Source organism: Balaenoptera acutorostrata, chromosome 13 (genome assembly GCF_949987535.1).
Source record: "Balaenoptera acutorostrata chromosome 13, mBalAcu1.1, whole genome shotgun sequence".
Taxonomy (NCBI): domain Eukaryota; kingdom Metazoa; phylum Chordata; class Mammalia; order Artiodactyla; family Balaenopteridae; genus Balaenoptera; species Balaenoptera acutorostrata.
The window spans coordinates 20,705,201-20,725,522 of NC_080076.1; the positions used below are offsets into that span (position 1 = coordinate 20,705,201).

Sequence of the window (20,322 nt, forward strand, 5' to 3'; positions counted from 1 at the left end):
GGGCAGGGGGCGGGGCGGGGCGTTAGGTCGCTCTCCCTGCTGGGAAGTGTAGTTTCTCCCTCTTGGTTTTTCTTGGGCGGGGAGGTTCTCGACTACCTCCGCGTCGCTACCCCGCGTGCCCTCCCCACCTCGGTCACGGCTCTGCGCGGCCGGTCTGCGCGGCCGGTCTGCGCGTATGCCAGGCTGAACTTCCTTCGGCCAGTTTCCTGGGGCTTCGAGACGGGACGGGGTGGGGATGGGGACCTGGGACCCTGGCGGCTGCCGTTTCGGTCGCTGAGAGCCAGCCCTGCGGCCACAGTCCTTCCAACACGCTCGGCCTCCCCGCTTTCAGAGCACCCCCCTCCCCGGATAAGACACCGACTCCGCCGGGGGGGCAGATCCCCCGACCACTTTTTTCCCTCCTCTTCAGCGCCTTCCCCTTCCCATCCCTGAGCCCGGCCTTCCTGGGTTTCCAGCCGGCCCCTCACCCTCAAAGCAGACGCGGGATTGGAGGAGGGAGTTTGGCCAGGGATGGGATTTAACAAACTCCTTGGGGACCTTGATTCCTAGGGAAGAATGGCAGTGACCCAGCACGTATTGGGGACCCAGTCAGGCAGCCCAGAAAGAGGGAGATTATACAAACAGATGTAAAGACCCACTTAACAGCATGTGTGAACCTGTCTACAAGGCTGGGACGGGATATGAGGTGCGAAGAATCCAGTTTCAACTGAGTGGTGTATCAGAAAAAGATGCCATATCAGTGTTGGTTTGTGTTTATTTTCCGCTGACCCTATGGGTGAAGATATCCTTGACCATTACTGCATCTGAATATGTTCCAGCTCATCCGATGTTACATCACCAGGTAATACAACTGTAGTCTTGCTGTTTGCTCTTTTCTTCTCTTCACCCTCTCTAGCCCACTAAGCTTAACCTTCCCTTTTTTTCTTAGCAAATGAAAAAGTCCAGAAGCTACAAAATTTAGTTGAGTGGTTCAATTAAACACGTTTATTGTGGCAGTAAGTAGTGCTAGTGATTTGAAAATGAGTAAGACAAAGTCCCTGCAGGAAGTTTACATGCTAGTGGTATGTTCCAAAAATCTGCAATTTCTTGATCCTTCAATATCAAGTATGTTGCTGGTAGGAAATAAAGAACCGTGTTATATATGCTGGGACAAGCCCAGGTCAGGGACCAGCCAAGGATTGTTAATGGCGTGACCTTAAAAACTTAGACATTTTTATCCACATTCCACCTAAGTATCTTTACTCTGGAAGTCCCACTCCCAACTCTAATTATCACATAGGAAATGCCAAAAATAAGATCACTAAAAAGCCTATCATCTTACAGGTGCTTCCCCAGGTTTATAATTTCTAGTATGCAAAAACAGGCATTTTCCACTGTTTTTTCCTCCCTTATCCTCCTAGTTTACTGTTCAGCAGTACTCATTCACAGAAGCCATAAAAGGCTATAAAATGATTTAGAGACGCATGTTCAAATTAGCATGTTGAAACAAATGCACATTTACTAAAAGGTGTTCATTGCTTCATGAAATGATGATCTGTAAGAAACATAATTTCATGTATCAATTATCCCACATACCAGCTAAAGCTTGCTTGTCAGAAACTGTGAGAGACGAGAGAATAATTAAAATATTTTTAATTTGACTTGGTCACTTTATTCATAATGAGCATGAAGCTTTATTATAGATCTTAGTAAAATATCCAAAGAACCATTCATTTTAATGATCAATAGATATAAAAATATAGTTCTTAGATTCAAATATGACAAAATTGATATCTCTGAAGAGTCTTGAACACAGTAGATACTGAATTGCTCATTGAGTGATAGATTCAAGTATTGAAGACATAGAGATGTTTTATGTTTTCAAAGAGGCATGATATTTACATATTTTTTAAAAGCCAGTAACTCCAGTACACCTCTAACTAGTGAATTAAGATAAGGTACTTTTTTTTTTTAAAGATAGATTTTATTCATTTTTTAAAATTTGGTTCGTTTATTTTTGGCTGTGTTGGGTCTTCGTTGCTGCCCACGGGCTTTCTCTAGTTGCGGCGAGCGGGGGCTACTCTTTGTTGCGGTGCGCGGGCTTCTCATTTTGGTGGCTTCTCTTGTTGCGGAGCACGGGCTCTAGGCGCGCGGGCTTCAGTAGTTGTGGCAGGCAGGCTCAGTAGTTGTGGCTCACGGGCTCTAGAGCACAGGCTCAGAAGTTGTGGCACACGAGCTTAGTTGCTCCACGGCATGTGGGATCTTCCCGGACCAGGGCTCGAACCCGTGTCCCCTGCATTGGCAGGCGGATTCTTAACCACTGCACCACCAGGGAAGGCCAAGGTAAGGTACTTTTTAACTAGTAACCTACCCTCTACCCAAGACACAACTTTAATTATATTTCATAATCTTATAGGCAGCAAAATAAATAATTTCTGCCTTGCAGTCATATAATACCAATAACAAACTTTTCTCACCTTTACAAATGACTGGAAAACGAACAATTAGCCATTGAGTAGACAGTCTAAACCAGGAGTTGGCAAACTTTTTCAGTGGAGAAGCAGAGAGTAAATATTTCAGGCTTTGCAGCTCCTGTGGTCTCTGTTCTAACTACTTAGCTATGCCATGACAGCACAAGAGCACAATACATAAGTAGACATAGACAATACGTGAATGAATAAGTATGGCTGTGTCTCAGTAAAGCTATTTACAAAAGCAGGAAGTAGGCTAGATTTGACCTATGGGACATAGTTTGCCAACCCCTATCCTAAACAGAAGATATGAAAAATCACAAATCCTCAAATGCTGATAAACTTATATGTATATTAGGGACTCTTCTTTCCTCCCATAACAATTTTCATATCCAAGTCATAGAAACACATATGTATAAACTATCCCCCAATGTATTAGTATAATATAGTGAAAAGAGTATGGGATTGGGAAGCAGTCAGAGTTTCAATCATGCATTATTATGAACTCAAACACATTTTTTTTCTCTTCCATTATAGTTTATTAAACAATATTAAATATAGTTCCCTGTGCTATAAACCTTTTTGTTTGTCTATTTTATATATAGTAGTTTATATCTGCTAATCCCAAACTCCTAATTTATCCCTACCACCCCCGCTTTCCCCTTTGGTAACCATAAGTTTGTTTTCTATGTCTGTTGAGTCTGTTTCTGTTTTGTAAATAAGTTCATTTGTATTATTTTTTAGATTCCACATAAGTGATGTCATATCATATTTGTCTTTCTCTGTCTGACTTCACTTAGTATGAAAGTCTCTAGGTCCATCCATGTTGCTGCAATGGCATTAGTTCATTCTTTTTTATGGCCGAGTAATATTCCATTGTATATATATAAATATATATACCGCATCTTCTTTATCCATTCACCTGTTAATGGACACTTAGGCTGCTTCCATGTCTTGGCTATTGTAAATAGTACTGCTATGAACATTGGGGTGCGTGTATCTTTTCGAACTATGGTTTTCTCCAGATATATGCCCAGGAGTGGGATTGCTGGATCATATGGTAACTCTATTTTTAGTTTTTCAAGGAACGTTCATGCTGTTTTCCATAGTGGCTGCATCAATTTACATTCTCACCAACAGTGTAGGAGGGTCGAACACATTTCTTAATGTCTCCAAGTCTCTGTATTCTCATCTGTAAAATGAGAATAATAATTATATAGATAAAGGTTGTGAGGTTTAGGTAAAATACTTTACACAAAGCTATTAGCACAGTGTCTGGCACATATTAGGTGTTTAGTAAATGGAAGCTCTAATTATTATTATCACAAAGCAGCTTGAGGGTAAGAAACATTTTGTCTTGCAGCACCCCTGTAGCCTCAATACCTGGCACATAGTAAGTGCTCAATTAAGTATTTATCTAATGAATGATAAACAGAAAGATGTAAACATTTGAAATTAGATCTCTACCTCATAGCTATACCAATCTAAATTCCAGATGAATTACAGGCTTAAATGTGAATACAATATTTAATAATTAGACAATCTTAAAAGAAAGTCACAGTATTTTAAGACTTTTCCCTACAATAAATGAATGAATGAATGAATGGAGTGGGGAAGACTATGAGGTCAAAACAGGACGTTCCCCAAGACACTTAATTTATAAAGGCATGATTTCCAGCTATGACTTTTCAGCAGGGTATCTAGACTTATTTAAAATGATGTTGTTCATTATATTCAGTTATTCATTAATTACTTTCTAGGTGCTGGTAGTATAGTGGTGATCAAAACAAAATGCATATACTTGTAAAGCTTATAATCTTGACATCTCAAGAAAAAAAACCTCTTAAAGTTAATTTTTCATTATTTTATCCAGCAAATTTGCTCCTCAAGGAGTTTTTAGTCTTTGTAAGAGAGAAAAGTACATAAATACCTATAATACAAGGCAGAGTGGGATGACTATCATAAAAGAATCAATATATGTGAAATAATAATGGCTAACATGTATTGAACAGTTAATACATGCCATGTACTATCCTGTAAATATATTAATTTATTCAGTCCTCATGACAGCCCTATGAGGTAAATATTACTATCTCTACATATGAGAAACCCAAGACTTCGAATAAGTAACCTGCCTAAGGTCAGATAACTGGTAAGAGCTAGAGCTAGAATTTGAAAACAGGTGGGCTGACTCTATATGCTACTCTCCTAACATTTTAATTTTATTGCCTGTGTGTACTAGCAACTATGAAACATCAGCAAAATCAAATATTAAGTATCTCAGCGTAAAGAACTATGCAGACACAGGTGTAAAGTATTATTAGAATTATTACAAGCCAACTTCAATCACGAGAGTTTTTAATAAGTTCCTGTCTTTTCTAGGGAGCTTCTTTCAAATGTCAGGGAGGCTCTGCAATAATATATGGGTATTCTCAGGCCCTACACATGTGTGGAAACTTGATATGTAACAGATAAGGCATTACAAAAAAATGGAAAAGGATGAACTATTTATAATCAATTGTGCTAACATAAGTGATTATTTATATGTAAAAAGTAAAATTAGATGCTGACCTCACACTATCCACCATCCATATACACAAATATCCATTCCAGGTAGATTAAAGTCCTAAATGTGAATACAAACTATAAAATTTTAGAATAAAATGTATGAAAGTAGCTTAATGATCTTGAAGTAGGGAAGGATATCTTGTAGAAGACATAAAAAAGCACAAACCACAATGGAAAATATTGGTCAGTTTGACTATGGTAAAGTGAAACACTTCTGTACCAAAAGAAATAAGTGAAAAGGTAGGCTGTAGCCAGAGATATAATATTTGCAATATACATAATTAATAAAGGATTTTAATTAAAAATATAGAGAACTTCTATATTAAGCATTTAAAATATTATACAAGAAGTATAGCTATCCATATGCATAAAATTTTAAAACAAAGTTTTGAATGAAAAAAGCAAAATGCTTTTGTAAATTATATGTAATGTATGTACTGTTACTTAAAGTTAACTTCCTCTCCAAAATAGAAGAAACAAAGCAGCTGATGCCTAAATATCCTCCATTTCAATATTCTCCATCCCTAATTTTATCATGAATAACTATAAAAGGGTTTGGGCAAACCTTCCAAAAAGAGCTTCAGCACATTATTCCCCTTCTTACCTTGATTTTTTTGTTTTTGCTTTCTATCTCTTCAACACTTATCAAACCATCTAATAATTGTTTGATTATATGTCTGACTCTCTGCTAGGCTGAAGTATATATGTAGTTAACCCTTAAACAACACGGGTTTTAACTTCGTGGATTTTTTCTTGATAAATACATATTACAGTACCGCAGGGTCTGCAGTTGATCGCATCTTTGGATGCGGAACTGTGGATATGGAGGAACCACAGAGACATAGATCCGACTCTAAAGTTATACACGGATTTTTGACTGCATGAGGCTCAGTACCGCTACCTTTCACGTTGTTCAAGGGTCAACATAATAAATAGTAAATGTCTGATCACTCAGTCAATAAAAGAGTGCTATTAAAAAATTAAGGGTAGTCATTATCAGTAAATATATAGTAAGTGCTTAATAAACGGCACCTAATTCGATGTTAGTTAGAAATACAAAAAGGTTAAAAACTCTTTATCCTCAAAATTTACAATATAATTAGAGAGAGAGAGAACAGATTAATAAAAAAAGCAATCTAGGGAGGTATATACAAACCCCTTAACAATAGTTTTGTGCTTAAATTTCAACTGTTTTATATCTGCCTTCTTTTTCAAAGGACCTGATAATTATTCAGGTTGTTTTGTCACTGTCTTCTATAGAGCTTAATAATAAGCTCTTAAAAACTTTGTAGATCTGAAGGAAGGAAACTTTACATACTAAGAAAATTTTAGGATATCTCACAGAGAAAACTAGGGACCAGCTGAGCTTTTAAAGAGAGACTAACATACAAAAAAAATAGTCTAATGACTTACTTGTTTACCAAATCATAAAAACAAGGTTCAGAGGAAGAACTCTTCATAAATATAACAACTATTTTCTGTAATAATAGCATTTAGTTTTTACCTCACTTCCTCCAAAAATTTTAACTTTTTAGAGGTTTAAAATTTTGATTTTACTTAAACCTATCTCCTTAGTTTAGAAAGAATGATTAACAGAGAGAGAAAGTATGGCCAATATTATTCAGATTTCATTTTCATTTAACAACCTACTGCTAAATAGTGGGTTTTAATCCAGTTTTCTCACATTGTCCTAACTTCATTGATTGTGATAGCCAAACCCAATTCTATTGATGGATTAACATAAAGGTTAGTTACTTCTCCAAATCTTGACATGTGAAAAATAAATGAAATTCAGAAGTCAGTGTCTATAAATGGAGTTTAATTGTAACACAAGCATGCCCATTATATATTGTCTATGGCTGCTTCACTGATACACTAGCAAAGTTGAATAGCTGCAACATAGAACATGAAGTTTGCAAAGCCTAAATTATTTACCATCTGGCCCTTTACTGAAAAGTTTGCTGACCTCTGCTTTAGACCACATTACATCCTTCAGTTAAGAATTAAGGCCACAAGATATTGCACAACCACACAAACTTCTCATCAGTTACTGTGGGCTTATGATAAATACAGTAGGTAAATGTTTATGAGAAAGAGTTTAGAAAAATTCTAAATGAAAGTAGCCCCTTTAAAAAGACAGCTATAGGGCTTCCCTGGTGGCGCAGTGGTTGAGAATCTGCCTGCTAAGACAGGGGACACGGGTTCGAGCCCTGGTCTGGGAAGATCCCACATGCCACAGAGCAACTAGGCCCGTGAGCCACAACTCCTGAGCCTGCGCGTCTGGAGCCTGTGCTCCGCAACAAGAGAGGCCACGATAGTGAGAGGCCTGCGCACCGCGATGAAGAGTGGCCCCCGCTTGCCGCAACTAGAGAAAGCCCTCGCACAGAAACGAAGACCCAACACAGCCAAAAATAAGTAAATAAATAAATAAATAAATTTTTAAAAAGACAACTATAGAAACATTATAAACAAAATTTGTAGAAAAATGAATTTTTAAATAATTTATATTAATTATTACAATGCATATTTATATAAACCTGGCTACTTCCAACTGAATATTAGTATTTTAAATTGCTGATATTACCTTCAAGTTTTCTTTACATTATTTGCTAAATTAGTGTGCTTTATACTGTGATAGCATTATATTTTCAACTTAGACTAAACTTATTAAATTTTGAATTTTCTTTATTTCGTTAACTATAGATATCGTGTTGAAGGAATAATTCCAGAATCAACATCTAAACTATCTGATTTCCTCCAGAAACCTGAAAACAGAGTCACATGGGACAAATCATTGAAAGTGTACAACATGGTACAAAAAATTGATTCGGTAATTTACTGTTTAATATTGGACTTTCACTGTATGAATACACTTTTAGTTTTCTATGTTAGTGATTTGAGTTTATTAAATCTGTATTATGTGGACACTTTGTATTTTATAGATTCAAATCAAGTTGAAATTTTTATAAAAAGCTTAAAACTTCCTTCTTTATTAGTCAAGAGTTCAATTCCAGTTACCTTTATTCTGTTTTAAATGAATACCACATTCTGAACTTGGTCAGCTCTCCTGCAGATGTGTGCCTTCGGTTATTGAGGGGACTGAACTCATGGATTCACCTCCTTCATTAGGTGGAATAAAAAGATTAAGCATGCCTTGTTGACGGGAAGTCAGTAGATTTATCTTAGTCATAATACACTAGATAACAGGAACATTGTAGACACTTACTGTAAGGACTTAAGAACAAACAGCATGTGACTTTTTTAAAGAGTAAGTGTGAAATAACATTATATTGTGGTTTTAGAAACACTTTCAAATACATTATCTCAGAAATGAAGAGGGAGAATAAAAACAGAAAAGAAAAATATAGGTAATGGAATAGAAATTTAAAATCATAGAGGTGAGAGAAAGAAAGACAGAATGCAAGAGGCAAATAGGGCTTAAAAGGGGAGAGAAGATCAGGGTGAGATGAGGGTAGAGTGAAAGCTCAGGAGGAGAAAAAAATGAATGAAATGAGAAAGAGTGTTAGCTGGTAGAAAGAAGGAGAAACAGGAAGAAGACAGGAGTGGGGTGAGCGATTCTGAACTCTGGTACAGCAAAGTATAGGTCTGACACTTATTAAGACTGCTAGACTTCACGGTATGTAAATTATACCTCATAAGCGGCTTTAAAAATTGAGTCCTACTGTTTGGCTAATAATAACTTTATTAGAAGGAGCTGGTAAATGTGAATGTTGGAGTAATGCAAACTTAACCAGTTGCATTTGTAAAATTCCACATCACTGAGTCTTTGGTTCTTAGAGTCTCCAAGCTGCATTTCACTCATCAAAACAAATGGCCCACATATCTGCCATCACCTTATCATTTATTTAGAACTCTGTAGGTTAACTTTACCTCCTTTTATTAAACTGATTTTGAAATCTGGGCTGGGGGTGAGATTGTAGAAAAGCCCAGAAAGGTAAAGCAGTTTCATCTTGTAGAGAGGCCTTGAAGTTCTTATCCACAAAGAACACCTGTCCATGACCTTCTTGGGATTTGAACATGGCCCATCACAAATGAAAATCTGAACATTGGACTGTTTCATTCATGATTGTATGATACTAATTATACAGTTTCATTAGCATTTCAGATATTTCTGCTGTTGCTGCAAGTCAGCTGTAATAATGGAAAGTATACTAGATTTGGCATCAAAAAACTTGAAAACAGATTCAGAGGAATTTTGTGATTTGCCCAAGGTCACCACAGCCAATGTATGGTATAACCAGGACTTATACGTGATCTCCTGATTCCAAATTTGATGCCTTTTCCAGTATACCACAGTAACTCTGAATCACATGATACTGTGAGAAGAATTATTCTGCCTTCCAGTGAATGTTTGTAGCATTCACTTCCAGGGGTACATTTTTTTTTTTAATTTATTTATTTATTTATTTATTTATTTATGACTGTGTTGGGTCTTCGTTTCTGTGCAAGGGCTTTCTCCAGTTGCGGCAAGCGGGGGCCACTCTTCATCGCGGTGCGCGGGCCTCTCACCATCGCGGCCTCTCTTGTTGCGGAGCACAGGCTCCAGACGCGCAGGCTCAGTAATTGTGGCTCACGGGCCCAGTTGCTCCGCAGCATGTGGGATCTTCCCAGACCAGGGCTTGAACCCGTGTCCCCTGCATCGGCAGGCAGACTCTCAACCCCTGCGCCACCAGGGAAGCCCCAGGGGTACATTTTAATTGACTCATTCACCCCATTGGTGAGGAAGGGATTCCTGCTCTAAGGTTATGGTGGTGGTCAAACACATGACACCAGCACTAGACAAATGAGGTCAACAACACTTTGTTAATCCTTAATCACAGCCCAGGAAGGACTGTTAAGACTTTGTTAAATTAACATTTGTTAGTGGAGCACAGGGTGCCAATAGTGAGCCAGGTTCAACAAATGACCATAAGAGAAATTGAAATAGAGAAGTTTATTACTCACAGGTCCTGGAGGAAGTGTACAGCACACCTCAAGGGCCCCATGTGGGGAGGTCAAGGCAGGTTGCAGACAGAGGCAGGACCTGAGGCACATGCCTCTGTTAGTGTCTGTGGGTGGAGTGCTTTGGGGTTCCTGGGCTAAGGCCAGATTGATCAATTGGAACCAAAAAGAGCAGGGTTTTGGTAAGCTCCACAGGGGACATCTTACCTAAGGGGCTCACAAGGGGAAGGCCCTGGGAAGTGGGAGAGACAGTTGATCAGAAGTGCTGTTGGGGAAGTCATATCAGGAACTTACGTTTGCTTGTGACTCTGAGGGCTGTTATCTGGGGGTGTCACATCAAATATTTTATTTTAAAAATTTATAAACCAAAACGTCTATAAACCCACTATCCTAATAGAATAGTCTCTTTCTTTGTGATTTCTGCTTCAAATCTCAGAAAGTAATTGAACAATACTTTTAACAGTTTTTCCTGTATGTGAAAGATAACAGCATCTTTCAAAGTACTACATGAAAAAGTTTGAGAGAACAGTAGTGATCATACTGATATTTTTTCATTTTTGGCCTGTGTATACATTCAAATGTGCAAACATACATACATATGTTTAAAACTAATGTCACTGCTGATAATAACTAAGTTAAATCAAGTGCTATGTCATACATTTTTTAAAATATGCTACTGGAAACAGAATTTTTCATCTTTGTGGAATAAGTTTCATTTTAATTTTTTTTTAATCACTTAGCTACTAGTGGATTTTCCAGCATATCCTTCATCTTCAAATTATATCCGTGGTTGTAACCATGCTTGTGGCCATGTATGTTCACCTCTACAAGAGTAAGTGTTATTGCCATATATTTATTTTTTAACAGTTTTTTAGTTCAATTTGTAATTTGTTAACTAACTCACCAGAAATATGTTCTGGTATATTCTCTTGGGAAAAAAATTGCCCCTAAATACAATTTTGAAAATAATTTTTTAAGTATTTTTGTCTTAAGTATAATCAGAATGGATAATCCCCTATAAAGTATGATTTGAGGTTTCTGGCACTAGTCACATATATACAGACATCCTCACCCCCTCCTACTAACCTTAACCTGATGTTTTATGTTTCTCCATTAGAGTCACTTCTGTGAATTATTAAGGAATTTTTGCAAATTAAAAATAAATTCTCTAGAATCATAATGCAGTTACGTTTATCAGCAATGAATGCTTTACCTTGAATAAATTCTTTCCAATGGACTACCTACTGAGAACAGATACCTGCAAAATGAGCCATCCAATAGGTAAATTCAGAAAGGGAGAAATTAGAGATGAGTCACTGCCCACAGGTGGCCAGCCTAGGGATAAGATGGTAACATCCAATACACATAGGCTTTAAATGCATATATATTAATTTAGTGTATATCATTCTACAAATTCGTTATGTTTTAATTTTTGTTAAATGATTTTATATTAAATAAAAGATATTGACACATAAAACCAGGTGTAAAACTTTAAAGTGGTCAGATATAAACCACTCAATATGAGAAAAATATTTATGTGAAGGAAGTCAAAATAAAATTATATTTAGCCCCGTACTCCTTAATATTTTCTCTACTGAATTAGAGAACTAAAAGATATTCACAAATATTTACATTAATGGACAGGATCATTGATGCAGATGATGATGTTGATGACGATATGGCCTTTCTGCCCATCCATCAGTTTTGTATCCATGGCCAGGACTTTATTCTCCACAGCAAGAAAGAACAAAACAGGGAAGGATTATTACTCCAGATCAGCTAGGTACATCAGCTGCTGGTGGGGACTCTGGTTGGGAAGCTACACAACCTAAAGTGTGCTTCACAGGCAAAGTCCCCTTCTTGCACCTTGTCACCATTCCCTTTCCACCACAAAAAGCATAGGACAAAAGCTCTGATTTAGATATCCCACCTAGGGTGGAAACTCTGCCTAGCATCCTGCTGGAGAAGGGTACTGACAAAAAAGTAATTTTGTACCTTCTCTTTCCATGCAGCCCAAGTCCTGTAGTAAACTTATAAAACATATTATCTGTAGTAAAGGTACTCTACAGTAAATGTTGGAAAGGCTTTGTTAAGTGTGTAAAGCCCTAGTAAACTCAAATAGAGATTTAAGACCATACAAACTGCTAGTGAGTCCAGCCATTTGACAATGTAAAAATAGTCTAAACTCTGCATAGAGAGGGTGTAAGAATATAGACACTCACGGTTTGTTGGAGCAGAGGTCTTCAAACCCCCCAAGAGAATTTTGTAAAACTGTATACTGCCTTGCACATTTTTAAGTTGATATTAAAATCTTTCATAGCATTATATTAAGAGGGTGCAATTTCCAGCATACTCTAAATCCTGACATTTAAAAAAAATGGTTATATCACCCTTCTAAGTGCATCCAATGGAATCTAAATACCATAACAACTTGAAACCCACCATTACATTATCAATTTCAAACTACATATAACCTTTAACAGTCAGAAAGTTTATGTCATTTCTTTTCTCCTTGATCCCATATTTTTACTCTTTTTCCCTTGCATAATTTTATCCTAATAGAATACATCTTATGCTTTGGGTTCTTTTATTAATCACTATCTATCTATTTTCTATCATACCTCAGCAAAAATAAGTACCTAATTTTTAAAATTTGTTTTATTTTCTATGACCCCAAGTATCTAAATGTTAAAATATATATATGTGTACTGGTTTAAATTGTTATTGTTACACATTGATAAAAATAAAAATATATTATGTAATTGTTCAATATAAAAGCAAATTGTTATTGGAAACACATATTATTAGCAAAACTTAGCACTTACTATGTGCCAGACACTGTTACAAACAATTTACATATACCAAATAAGTCAATTATTTGATCCTCACAATTACCTCACGAAGTCGGTTGTATTACTGTCCCCATTTTGCAGAAAAGAAAATGGAAGCCCAGAGAGATTAACTAACTTTCTCAAGGTTACACATAGGTAATAGCAAAGCTCAGCTTCAAACTATGCAGACTGGCTTCAGAGTCCATGCTTCTATCAGTTACACTCATTTAACTGTAAAAAACATGGGACAAAAGCACTGATCTAGATATCCCATCTAATAGAATGAGACAGCATTTAATATCAAGTCTACTTCTACTTTGCATTTTTATAAAATAAGCATAAGAAACTTTGTTCACATAAATGAGTGAGTTAAAATGGAGAGAGTGTAACCCTAGCACTGTCATTCAATCCCTTGAAATTCTTCTGAGTTATGTACTGTGAATTACATAGTGACCTATAATCAAAAATTGTTTTTAACGACCTATCAAGTGACAACTCAATTAGATCCTTACATTTTATTGAAAGCAAAGAATTGACATGACTTGGTAAGGTTTTATTACCCAGTCATCTGTTATTCACTTTCTCAACTCACTTCCAATAGATTGAATTTTCCCTTTAGCATCTCAAAGATTTTTATATGCCAAAGTAAAGCACCTTGGTACCATTCAGTATTATTCAGGGGGGAATGACAGGCATCCCTTGGTTCTGTAAAGCAATAGAAGGGTGGTGTGAACAGGCTGGTGGCAAGAGAAAAGCCAACATCTCCATCAGAAACATATTCTCAGATCAGTTTAAGGAAAAGTTACATGGAAGTTAGAGATTTGAAAATTTATTCCCTTAAATGTTATTCAGTCTCTCATACCCCTTGGCAAGTCTTCATATACTCTAGTTTGAAGATCACTGGGTTAGAATGTAAAATACTACAGTCTTCTTGGAAGGCAATTTGGAGATAACATTTCAAAATGTTAAATGCACAAAAACTTTGACCTAGAAACTCAATGTAAGTATTTATAGAAGTGCAAATGGATACATTACAAGATGCTTTATTGCAGCTTTATTTACAGTGGCAAAAAGTGAGAAACAACCCCATGACAGTCAATAGAGGACTGGTTAATAGACTATGAAATACCATGTGCAGTCATGAAAACCAATTAAGCTGATCTGTATAGACTGACACAGAAAGAGGTGCATGATATCATACTAAGAGGAAAATGAAACTAGTTCCAGAAAAATAAATATGTCTCATTTTTGTAAAAACAAGAATGTACATGTGCGTATATGTGGGGTACATATACATATATGTACATACATGCTATCTTTGTATATCCATAGACAATAACCTGAAAAGGTACAGTCAAAGTTATAAATAGTGATTATCTCTGGTGAACAGAGTGAGGGGGAATTGTGAAAATATAAACATATATTACTTTTATAATTTTAAAAAGTCAATAAAATGACAAAAAGGAAATGATAACTAAAACTGAAGACTTTAAGATATAGTCTGACTACTTAATATTTTTATGTAAAATAGTTATTTATGAGTGTGCAAATCACTCTACATATTTTTTCCTTCCTTCCTTCAGTAACTGTTTACGCTGTCATAAGCACTATATGGGCAGTCATTGGTGAATAAGATGAGAATCCTGCTCCTTATAAACTTGTAAACTCAATAGATAAACTTAAAAATTCTTTATATTTTTTAACTCTTCCTTTGTTTACAGGAACCCAGCATATTCCAAACTAGTGATGTTTGTCCAGACAGAAATGAGAGGAAAATTGGCCCCATCGATAATTGAAGCAACAATGCCTTCCAATTTAATAAGCTTCCTCCTCAATGTGAAAGATGGAGTAAAAACACACAAAATTCCATCAGGACGTGGATGTCATCATAATGGGCATTCATTGTTCCTAAAGAAGAAATGAGGCCATTTAAAATCATGTGTGGCAGTTAACTGCCTTTTACTTCTAAGTCAATATGCATAAATACTGTTACACTATTCTAAACTGTATTCTTGAACAAACTACTGAAGGTACTTTGTGAAAATAAGAGCTCATAGTTGCACAAGAGAAGCATTAAATATGGTTTTTAATCTCATATAAGAATAATGTTAAACAACAAGTGTTCTTAATGCACTTTTATCTTGCTTTTTTTCCCTGGAAAATGCTCTGCAAGAAAACATCAATAAGAAAGCATATACAGTCAGAGGTCAGCATTAATTAAAGATTAAAATATATTTTAAATTTTTTTTCTTTCACTTACTGCTTAAATTGATAACTGTAGGAAACATGAACATAAAAATTGAAAAGAATTCCACTAGAATGTTTGACAACTGATATCTGGAATCTGCAGCTGAATCATGAATCAATTTTTGGTCTGGCCAGAATGTAGTAGCCCATTCCTCCCAAGTCCTTCCTCGTAAAACTAGAAGACCTGCACTTACCACAACAGACAAGCGTAGGAAGACTCCAGCATAGGTGGCAAGAAGAAGGCAAGCTGGCCAAGGACCTGGGGACTTGAGGAATGTCTTAGCAGTGAGTTCTCTGGGTTTCCTTATCGCCATCCGTATATGCCAGACGGGGCGCTGCAGAAGCCTCCAACTTGGGACTGCTGACAGGAAAGAGGAAAAAAGAGAGAGGGGGGAGGCTTTAGGAAAAAGCCTGCTTCTCTGCTCCTCCTCGCCATAAGAGTGCTCACAAACCAAAGGGGGGCCCAGCAGAACACCAGCCAAACACCAGCCTAAAAACTGCGCCTACCCCACCGTGTGGGCAAAGCAGAGCGAATCTGCCACCCCACCTCATCTCTGCGCCGTAGAAGCAGGCGGTGGTGCTTGGACACCCCCAGCCTGCGGTGTCGGCAAGGTTGAGCAGGGAGCTCATCTTCCACCTTCCGTCCAGCAGAGGCAGGTGTGGTGCTTTGATATCCCTGCTGGGGTGGTGGTAGTGGGATTCAGTGGCAAAGTGAGCTTCCACCCGCACCTGGCAGCAGCAAGATTTAACCAGCTAGGTCAGGGAAGAGCTAGTCACCAGTCAGCTTCCCTGATCCTTGGTGTCCCCAAGGCCCAGCACGATGTGAGCCTCCATCCCCACCCAGCACCAATGTTTTCCCCTCTATAGTGTATTGAATGGTGACCCCCAAAAGGTACATCCTTGTCAAATCCCTGGAACCTTGAATGTGACCTTATTTGGAAAAATGATCTCGGCAGATGTAATTAAGTTAAGGACCTCAGAATGAGATCATCCTGGATTATCAGGCTCTAAGTCCAGTCACAAGTGTCCTCATAAGAGATGCACAAAGGAGAGACATGTGGAGAAGAGGAGGCCATGTGAAGACAGAGGCAGAGATTGGGGTTGTGCAGCCCTAAGCCAAGCAACACCTAGAGCTGCCAGAAGCTGAAAGAGGCAAAGAAAGATCCTCCCCTAGAGCCTTCAGAGGAAGTGTGGCCCTGCCGACACTTTAATTTCAGACTTCTGGCCTCCAGAACTGTGAGAATAAATTTCTGTTCCTTTAAGCCACTAAATTTGTGGTAATTTGTTATGATAGCTATAGGAAACTAATATACCCTCACTGGTGTCAGCAAGGCTCAGTGGGAATCTGGGCCTCTGCTCCTAGCTTGCATCAACAAGGTGAAACAAGGTGTGGGACATGGGGTCAGTCAGCACTCCACTTCCCCTTCCCCTCCCTGGTGTCATTGGGGCCCAGTGGGGAGCTGAGCTTATATTTGCACTTGGAGGCAACAAATCTATGCAAATCAGTGCCCATTTTTGCCAGGAAGGGGAGCTGAGCTGCCCCCTCACATCTGCAATGAGGGTGGGTCAGTGCTCTACTTTCACCAGGGTGGTGAGAGCAGGGCCTAGTGGGGAGCCGAATGTACATACCCCCCAGTCCTCGCATTACACCTCAACTCGGAGACTGCCTGCTGTGATGGAAGGTTCAATAGGATCCAGAGTCCTTTGGAAAGGAAAGAAGAACATCAGAATGGGTAAAAAGAGGTGAAAATGTCAAATGTCATATACTATTCTCAGGAGTATATTAAATCACATTTGATGGTTGACAATGGTACAAAAGCAATTCAGTGGAGGAAGGACAGCCTTTCAGCAAATGGTGTTGGAGTAACTGACATCCAAAGGCCTAATCCTGCACTTTGTACAAAAATTAACTCAACATGGAACATGGGCTTAAATGTAAAACATTAAACTACAAAACTTCTAGGAGGAAAATCTTCAGAACCTACAGCTAGGCAGAATTCTTACACTGGATACCAAAAGTATCCATATAAGGAAAAATAGCAAATTAATCTTTATCAAAATTAAAAATGTATGCTCTAGGAAAGACCCTATGAAGAAGTATTATGGAAGGTGTCATCTGTAATAACGAAAATCCCATATAACGCAAAAGTTTGAAGGTAATACTGTCATCCAAATAATATGAAAAATAAAAATAATTTAATTCTAAACTTAGATTTGTCTTTAAATATTTTAAATAATCTTTCTAATCATGCAACTCTCCTAATAATTTCAGATATTCAGACATTACTGGAATTACCAAAACAAAATGTTTATATTTAATCAAATGAAATGCTTATTCCCTATGCACCTTCAAATCTTGGATCTTATCTAACTGTGATGTTGGACATATAACATTAATGAAACAGAACCGTGCAACATGATTATATCAGTTAAGAAAATATTTGGCTGCAAAAAAAGAGGACTTTCAAAGAACATAAATGTTGAGAGGTTTATTGCTCTCACACAGGAAGTCTGGGAGTGCGCAGTACAGAGCTAATAATAATTGGGACCGGGGAGGCTCTTTACATCACTCAATTCTGCTTCAATTGTAGCTTCCATCTTTCTGTCCCAGTGGCACTGTCCCAGGGTTCCAAGCAGGACAAAGAAGGGTAAAAGCTATAAGACATTTTAGCTGATTTCATCCTGGTACGTAGCCTTTTTGGAAACCTCCACGTTCAATCCAAGATGTTCACATCTCATTAGCCAAGAGTGGAACACACGGCCAGGCCTGGCATCTGAAGGTATTCTAGCATCTGTAGTAGAAAAAGCAAAAAGGAAGTTCTACTGGGGTGCAGAAATAAAATATTACAACTTCTACTTATGTTCATTTTTTTCAAAAAATCAATTACTAATATATGCTGTGTACCTTGCCTCCAGTGTCACACCTCACCAGTTATGAAAGGGTCCTGAGACATATTATAAAAGACATTCTGAGGAGTAAGAATAAGTTCCACAATGTGGAAGTTTTGAAAGTGATTGTTGGCTTTCAGTATATTTTGACAAATTGGGTTTTCTAGGGTTACAGTTAAATTGATATAGTTTTAATGAAAAAAAAATCCTTGGAAAATGGAGAAGTGAATTTAAAAGATTTCTATAAAGAAACTAAGGATTGAAAATGCAAATAATGGAAGCAAAAATGAGAATATAGCAGAGCTGACATTTCATTAACGTGCGATCTTCACAACATTACAAAGTAAACAACAATAACAATATATGTAGTTAGATCTCATAAGAAGTTAGAAAAATTATCAAGACTATTTGAAATATAAAATTGCATCCACTGTCAATGAAAATGAGCTTCATCCTAAATGTCTTTCATGTCTTAAGATATCTAACAACAATAGAATATAATTTTAAACTATGTAAAAATAGAAGTACATTGAATTAAATATATATTTTGGTCAAATAGTAGGTGAGTATTAAAATCAGTATTTGTCCAAATCAAGGCCAGCTCCTATTATCACCATCATAGAATGAACTGGGACATAAGGATAAATCTGAAGTTTTATCAAAAGATATGTATTATAATTTTGTTTAAAATTTTTAGAAGTCTACATTTTCAAGTTTGACATTAGTGTGCAGGGAAAAATAATTTCTCAGTATTGTCAGCTTCTAGACTATACCTACAGTCACTATATTGTACCCCTTCAGTACACAGGTGCAAGTGGCACACATAATGATATTACTAACTACTTTGGACATAAAATCTGGGAAAAGTTTCTTCAGTTCTATGAGTTTCAAAATGAACTTCGATTTAGGATTCATAGCTTTGGCAAACCTTAAAATTCCTTTAGCAAAATGGCAGTCTACAATAATCATTTTAATAAGTTGCTTTAAATTTTATCCTCCAGTTGAAGGTTGTTTTGGGATTTAATCGGTTGAACAAAATAAGTTGTTTATCACTACCACTTTTTTTCACTAACACTTTCCTCACATACTTTATCTTTTTCATAAATTAAGATGACTTATGTATACTACTGTAAATTATTGTATAACTATCAGTTGCCACAGTAATGATGTTTAATAGACAACCATAAAACCTCAGAGGCATACAATTAACTTTATTTATCCTACGTCTGGCAAACGGCTGTGGGTAATCCGAGAAAGGATGGTCTGGGCTGGAACAACTGGAGTGACTTAGCTCTGCTTCGTGAGTCTCCATCCTCCAGCAGCTTCGCCTGGAGGTGGAAAAACTCTAAGTGCTTTTTCAAGTCTAACATCCCATTGGCAAAGCAAGTCACTCCGCCAAACTTGTAATCCTATATAAGCAAAGAAATAGAATCTGCCTTTTTAGTGAAACTGTAAAGTCCCATGGTAAAGGAGTATGAATACAAGAGGTGAAGAAGTGAGACCATTAATGCAGCTGATCTATGACAGTTCACCTTCTGGTCATAATCACATTCCTTCCACATGCATGATACACTCACTCATTCCCAAGACCCCCAGAGGTCTCATACAATCACAGTATCAGACTTCAAGTCTAGAACTTTGTGATATATATCAGGTCCAGATGCAGCTTCTCTTGGTCCAAAGACCTATGAAATAAAAAGACAAGTTTCCTAGCCCTCTGCCTCAACACACACGCAGCCAATATACAATAATAAAAAAGGAACAGGATAACCACAGTGAATAATCCCATTGGAAAGGAGGAAGAATGGGAAGCATAGAGTCACTGGTTCATAACAATTCTGATATCCCACTAGGCCTGCCATTCTGACGACAGGGAAATGCTCCCTGATTAGACCCAACCCTGCTCTCTGGGAGCTGCTCCCTGACTCATTGTTCTCCAGCTTTTTGTCCCACTATCTGAGATGCCCTCCTTTTCCCATCACCCTCCTTTATTCTTTGTGAAGAAATGATCCTTGTTAGCAGCTGAATAACTTTCTCAGGATGCTTCCTACCCAGAAAGTCAAGAGCCCAGAGGCCTTTGTATAGCTTGACCCCTCTTTTAGTCCAGGCAGTTGGTGTTTTCGCTAGTAGTACTCTCTTGAAAACGTCTGAGCTTTCTGTAATTGTCTGGTTATGGTCCATTACATATTCAAAAGCCACACCCCTGTAACTGGTATCAGCATATACTTCTCTAGATTCTCCTATTGCTAATTTTGGATCCGACTTCTGTGCAACCACACCCTTAGGCTTTTGTCCACTTCAGAAGATCTCAGCACCACCTTAACTCTCTCAGAAGTCTGATCAAAATATCTGATAGTCACAATCTTGATTTGATG

General features: G+C 37.5%; 1 protein-coding gene across 3 annotated transcripts; it reads left to right on the forward strand.

The window, feature by feature from the left end:
• Positions 1-104: 104 nt before the first annotated feature.
• STARD6 (StAR related lipid transfer domain containing 6) lies at positions 105-17,218 on the forward strand. 3 transcript variants are annotated; one of them, XM_057527410.1, is made up of 4 exons: positions 105-152; positions 550-841; positions 10,721-10,812; positions 14,533-17,218. In XM_057527410.1, exons 2-4 carry the CDS (start codon positions 647-649, stop codon positions 14,732-14,734), a joined length of 489 nt encoding a protein of 162 aa, XP_057383393.1. In that variant the 5' UTR covers positions 105-152; positions 550-646; the 3' UTR covers positions 14,735-17,218. The 3 variants fall into 3 exon arrangements, with proteins under 3 accessions (XP_057383393.1, XP_007191993.1, XP_057383394.1); XM_007191931.3 differs by lacking the exon at positions 105-152 and adding an exon at positions 7,722-7,848 and having other exon boundaries at positions 667-841; XM_057527411.1 differs by lacking the exon at positions 105-152 and adding an exon at positions 7,722-7,830 and having other exon boundaries at positions 667-841.
• The last annotated feature ends 3,104 nt before the right edge of the window (positions 17,219-20,322 follow it).

Excerpts from the sequence above, each read along its gene's own strand:
- STARD6 (XM_057527410.1), top strand. The coding sequence starts at position 647 with ATGTGTGAACCTGTCTACAAGGCTGGGACGGGATATGAGGTGCGAAGA. Across the intron at positions 842-10,720 it reads ATCCGATGTTACATCACCAG|CTACTAGTGGATTTTCCAGC; the intron begins GTAATACAACTG and ends TTAATCACTTAG. Across the intron at positions 10,813-14,532 it reads GTATGTTCACCTCTACAAGA|GAACCCAGCATATTCCAAAC; the intron begins GTAAGTGTTATT and ends CTTTGTTTACAG.